This window comes from Lepisosteus oculatus, chromosome 2, assembly GCF_040954835.1.
Source record: "Lepisosteus oculatus isolate fLepOcu1 chromosome 2, fLepOcu1.hap2, whole genome shotgun sequence".
Lineage (NCBI taxonomy): Eukaryota > Metazoa > Chordata > Actinopteri > Semionotiformes > Lepisosteidae > Lepisosteus > Lepisosteus oculatus.
In genome coordinates, this window is record NC_090697.1 from 70,440,675 (window position 1) to 70,446,977 (window position 6,303).

At 39.2% G+C, this 6,303-nt stretch overlaps 1 protein-coding gene across 2 annotated transcripts; it reads left to right on the top strand.

Moving 5' to 3' along the window:
* Positions 1–1,597: 1,597 nt before the first annotated feature.
* On the top strand, positions 1,598–5,730 carry myl7 (myosin, light chain 7, regulatory). 2 transcript variants are annotated; one of them, XM_006625512.3, is made up of 7 exons: positions 1,598–1,702; positions 2,564–2,674; positions 3,179–3,254; positions 3,570–3,674; positions 4,438–4,516; positions 4,936–4,984; positions 5,471–5,730. In XM_006625512.3, exons 1-7 carry the CDS (start codon positions 1,634–1,636, stop codon positions 5,573–5,575), a joined length of 594 nt encoding a protein of 197 aa, XP_006625575.1. In that variant the 5' UTR covers positions 1,598–1,633; the 3' UTR covers positions 5,576–5,730. The 2 variants fall into 2 exon arrangements, with proteins under 2 accessions (XP_006625575.1, XP_069038513.1); XM_069182412.1 differs by lacking the exon at positions 2,564–2,674 and having other exon boundaries at positions 1,619–1,702.
* The last annotated feature ends 573 nt before the right edge of the window (positions 5,731–6,303 follow it).

Genomic DNA, 6,303 nt, shown 5'->3' on the forward strand with positions numbered 1-6,303 from the left:
GCACAGCAAAGGTCCAATCAATGTCTTCTATTTCAAATTATAATTAGAGCTGTGTGGTCCAATGACATTTGCTGACTATTGACTGCTGTGACACCAGTACTTAACCTAATTTCATTACCAGTGTTGAGAACACACACCAGTCATCTGTTACTCTTGTTAAATCAACAGTGAAACCAGCCATATTATTAATATGTGCTGCTTGATGTATTAGATGTAAATAGCCATGATCAGAGGAGTCCCTGGAAATATTTTCCTAGTTCAAACATAGCAGAAGTCATTCTGAGAGTAAACTCTGACCTTCAGCTGCTGGCAAACAATTCATTCGTAATGCCAAAGTAAATACAGAATTAATTATGAGTGACAGCGTGGAGCAGGGTTTAGAGCTTTAGGGGGAGGTTTTGGGTTCAAGTCCCAGGTCAGGAGCCTAATGCTGTACCTTCAGCAAAGTGCCTTGCTGTTCCAGCAGACTCAGCTCTTCAATCCATGTTTAAAGATGGGGAACTGTGTCACTTTAGAAAGTGTTCAAACACTGATACTAAGGAAATAGTTTGTGCCGCCTCATTAGCCGATGGAGATAACATATGGAGGCTGTAATCATGGTATACATACTGTACCACTACAACAGAAAGTAAATGTTATTTTTATTTGATTATTATTTTTTAGAATATTTAAAATATTTAAATTCACATAACAAGTAGATACTTAAAAATGACCATCATTGAAAAGAATGTTGCTCATTGGATAACACTGTACACTAGATAAATAATGTTTATCTGATTGACAAATAATTAAGGTAAATATCAATCTAAAGATGTACTAAATGTAACGTACGTAAATATTTTTAAAGCTGTTTGAAAAGATTACCCAACAGAAAACTGAATATTTTATTGGCATGAGCAGTTTTACCTTCAATGTTGCAGAGTATAAGCTACAGTAAGTAGTGTATTCTAACTCAAAATCATTTCGTTGTGTGAGGAAATCAACAACTTCATGCATAAATGAAGTGGTTCATTGCTCATTGCACTTCTTCATGCATAAATTAATGTCAGATTTAATCAGCAATAATTAAAACCATAATGCCTCAATTGCATAAAGGAATTGTTCATTAATATAATTGCTGTGTGTTATCTGTTACTTTAAAGCTGTATTAGAGTTTGTCTATGGTGGCACCTACCCTGTGCTCCTTCTCTGTGGAATCTACAGTACAACATCCTTTTCATCCAAAGGAGCATCAAACTAAAGTACTCTAGAACTTAAACTGTAAAGAAGGAACACGATTACTTAAGTTGATTTTGCTCCATACGTTCATCCTGTCTAGAATTATATGTCTTCCACTGGGATTCATGTTGGTCTACTAGAGTCTGAGGTGCCCACGTTTATTTTTTGGTGTACCTGCTACTTTGCTTCACTGCGCTGCCAGTGCCGAGCTCACTCTTTCATTCTCCGGCTCATCAGAGCAAGGTGTCTGCTATCCGGCATGCATTGTCCCTCTCTTGCTCCCTATCTTTCCCAATTGCTGAGGAATCCAAGGAATTGGGAGTTTATCTGTACCACTTGGAACTCAGAACTGGGCATTGCCATGTAAGGAACTGCAATCCCTCAGCTCTTATTATAGGAGGCCAGCAGATAAGGCATGTCATATAACCCAGCACAGCGATCTGCCAGGCTGGGACCTCTGACATACCCACACAGAGCAGACATGGTGAGTATGACACCGGCCACCTTTTCAAGCCTCAATGCTTTGTCTTGTATCTTGCTTCAAGGCAGAACGGATGACTGAGACTCATAAAGAAAGATCAGGCTAGGCTGGAATACTCCTCTTAGGCACAGTTATACTGCGTCGTTTCAAATCAGACTGATGGAAATTCCTGTGCTAGATGCAATACTGTACACGTGTATGTGCTGACGCTTCAATCTGCTTTCTTACATTTCTAAATTTCCTAAATGTGGATGACTGGAGGTTTCAAATCATGGTCTTGATTTTTTCCATCATATTGAATTCAGATGATGATGAACCAAGGATTACACTAGATAAAAGTGGTGACCAGTGATTCATGGCAAACATAGCTTGAATTGTAATATACACAAAAGAAAGCGCATTAGGATTTTTAAAGAAAATTGAACTGTTGTGGGACCGTCCTTAAAAATCGTTTTTCCATGCATTTGTTTGTACATAACCATTCCGTGCTGGAATAACAGATGTTGCAATTTCCCAGGCGTTGGTTATTTATTCAAAATTACTGACTTTTATGTGTGAAAGCAGCTTTGTTTCGGAAACATAAAACTACGCCAACCACTCAAGGGGGATGACATAACAGTTTCCCAGCAAGCGAGCAACCAAACAACTTTATAGCACTTTGAGTCAATTGTTTATTTGAATCTGAAAAGCAATCAGATCTTTCTGAAGAATCCCAGTGTTTGCTTCTACTGTACACATTTTGCAGTTGTTCTTTTGTCAACATCCCCAGAAAATAATATACAGTAGGTGTGTAAGAAATGGGTTGTGCTAAGCTAGAATAGGTGACTTCTATGTAAATATAACAGTGTGTGAAATGTGGCCCAGGCGAGCAGGAAAGCAGCAACAAAGAGCAAAGCTGCAGCCAAACGCAGCCAGCGCGGGTCCTCCAATGTCTTCTCCATGTTCGAGCAGTCCCAGATCCAGGAGTTTAAGGAGGTACGCCAGTGTGCCGCATATCAATCACATGCTCATCTTCATGTTGTCATGTTGAACAACGTGTTCTAAGAAGCCCTGTATCTTTTAGTTTCTATTTCTCCCTGTGGGAGACTGCTCATTTGCTAGAAATAAGATGGGCGAGTCGGATGGCTGCGCCTTAACCTGCCATTAATGTTACAAAATACAAAGATTTACCATATTGCTGTTAATCTACCTGTTCCTTTGTCATGTTAGAAATTCATATAAGTGCATGTTCTTCTTGGAAATACATAAAATACCCAAAAAGGTACTTTTAACTAAGTACTGTTTATGTGATCTTTGAAATCCATAGATTTTATGCAGCTACTAAATGTTAATTATGTTTTAGACGGTAGGTTGCAAATATGGTAAGAAACTACACATTGTCTCTCACTATCAGTACCACAGAATGTTGTCATGCATGCTGCGTATAACATAGTCCTTTAAGCAAATTATGAATAAGCTGGATTTTTCTCTCTTCTGCAGGCCTTTAGCTGTATTGATCAAGACCGAGATGGTATCATTAAAAAAGAAGACCTAAAAGAGACCTACTCACAGCTGGGTACTGCTTTTATATGTTTTATTTCAGCATAGTTACTGTCATCCCTTATTATTCCATGAAATCAACATTCCATTTCCCCATGAAATGAACTTTTGCATGAATACGATTTCTTCTAACTCCTTACCTTTGTCACAGTGTATCAACATTCTAAGGAACCTTGCAAATATTTATCTCAGCTTTTACCAGTGAAGTGTCAGATTTTTTAGGCGATGCCTAGTTTCAGCTAATGTCTGTTGGGGAATCATTGTTGCTACCTGTATAATCTGGGTTTTCAAGGCAGCCTGGAAGGTAACCCATGTGCTTGTGGGATTGCAGGCAAGCTGAATGTGTCAGATGAAGAACTGGAGGCGATGCTACAGGAGGGGAAAGGGCCAATCAACTTTACTGTTTTCCTCACTCTCTTTGGGGAGAAGCTTAATGGTAGGTGGCATGATTATTGCTTGTGTGCCTCTGACTGCTGGCTATTTGGTATATTGAAACCACATGGCTCTGACAGGTTTTAATTAATGAAGAGCTGGAGGGGTGCCACCAGCTTCTTTTTGTCCACAGCTGGTCTTTTGCTTTTGTTTATTTTCTCTAAAGGTCACATCCCTAACACTCAAAGCTGAGTAATTCTTGAAGAAATAAAAATTGTATACTGTGTTATTTCTTTATTCCTCTTTTAAAATCACACAGATAAATAATGTGGATTTGCGTGTACATAAACATTATTTTGAAGTTGGCTTTTCATTATTTGAGCGTGGTCTCCTAAATCTCAGCCCTCGTAAAGCTATGACAAATATTAACACACCATGGAAGTTAGATAGATAGATAAGACTTTATTAATCCCATAGGGAAATTGATGAAGTACTGTTGTACTGTTGTTATTGTTAATTTCTTTTTATTGTTATTCATCTGTGGAATGGTGCAGATATTCCTTCCTAAGGGACAACCCCAAAGAAAAACGTGCAAATAATTGAACGTAACTGGTAAATGACAAAGCAAAGCCAGAAAAGTTTAATTATTCTAAGTTAATGTCCTAGAGGAAAATAATTTCCAGTACCTTCACAAATGTTTCAGAAATTCCAGTATGGGTACTCTGAGAAGCCCAGAGCCCTCTGTAAGTTGGCCTTTGATTATCAACAATGGAAGCTTCTGTTATTTCTCACAACAAAATTCACTCACAACTGCACTGCTTTCACAGGCACTGACCCAGAAGACACTATCCTTGCTGCCTTCAAGCTTTTTGACCCCAGTGCCACAGGCTTTGTAAACAAGGATGAGTGAGTATGCACTGGAAGAGAGACTGTGGCCTACTTGGCTGATGTAGACCTGCACTAATACCATGAACAATGGAGGTGAAAGCACGGCAACACCTGGAATCTGTGACGTTTGTGATTTAAATTGGCATTTCTAGAACTTCCCCCAAACACTCAAGAGCTGGCAAATGAATAAAACTTAGGAGTAAAAAATTGATAGGAGTATAAAATATTTTTTGACCTCGTCTATGGTCGTCCAAAATCTTTTGTAGGATTTTACAGACCTTCTGCGTGATATCATACATGACAGAAATGATCTTTTCTACCCTTTTATTCCAAATCAGCTGCCACGTTTGAGAACATTTAGAGGGGCAAACGTATTGTTCATTCATCGCTTGGATGGTTTTTTTAACATTGTTTCTTGGTTTGTTTCTGCCTGCCAGGTTTAGAAGGTTGCTGCTGACCCAAGCCGACAAATTCACAGAAGAAGAAGTGAGTGTTCACTGATTTTTCTTAGTTCTACATCCGTGATTAGTGGTTTCCCTAACACTGCAGTCCCACATGAGGACCACATGAGGTCCCACGTGAGTAACACATGAGGTCCCAGTTCTCATAAAAAGGAACGAAATAAAACAAAATAAGTTTCAAATCTTTATAGCCAGGAAAATCCACTCCACATGGTCTTAAGTCATTACAAATGAATTCCCAGTGCTGCACTGCTATGTAATCTTCTTCCAAGATTTCTCTGCTTCATACGACAATATAGGAGTAACCATCCATTTATGGCTCATGAACATATTATTTTGTGTAATGGGTCTTGGGTTGTGTCATAAGATTTTCTCAACCTCAGTGGGAAATGACATAACAAACATCTTACAGTTTATCATTGTACACCCTCTCTATACTGTCTATGGCATAATGGACAAATAGATCTATGAAGAAATATGGATAAACCAGTATCCATTCACTTCTCTCCAGGTTGAGCAAGCTTTCTCCCTTGCACCCATTGATGTCAGTGGCAACATCGACTACAAGTCCCTCTGTTACATCATCACCCACGGAGACGAGAAGGAGGAGTCTTGAGAAGGCCACGCCCAGTGAGACATTGCCGTGATGATGTCAGCACTTTCTGTGCTCCTCAGATCTTCACATCAGGAGCAGGAGTCCCTCACAGTGGAACCGCAGACAACCATTAATGTAACACACAATCAACCAATGAATAAACAAATGAAAATCTGCTGGGGTCTTCTTAATTTTAAATTAAATATTATTAAGTAATAAATTTAGGACTACAAACTGTTCTCCCCCCTACCCACTGGCAAGCGATACCGCACCATTAAAACACAGACGACTAGGTTTAAGAACAGCTTCTACCCAACGGCAGTGTGCATTATAAACAGTTAGCTGTGCAATACCTCAGCAGTTTTGACTTGGACTTCCATGTAGTTTTGTTCACTGTAGTTCTGGTTGTTTATTGACTGTACATACTATCACTACTGTAGTGTTTTTTAATGTACTGTCTACGTTATTTCAGGTGGGTAGCTGCGTCAGCATGCTTAGTCTGCAAAGAAACAAGTAATAGGTTTTGTCCATGCTGAAAAGAGAAGAGAGAAAACACAACGTTTCGGCTGTGAAGCTTCTTAATGTCTGAGAAAGACAGGGCAGACAGCAAAGATGGTTCAGCTAGAGCTGAATCAGTCTTGGGTAAGGTAGTGGCTGCTTAAGGTACTCACTGTATCCCTGCAAAGAGCAGGGTGGAAATAAAATATACAGTGCAAAAGCGATGCACACCATGCACCGTTTAAAATATT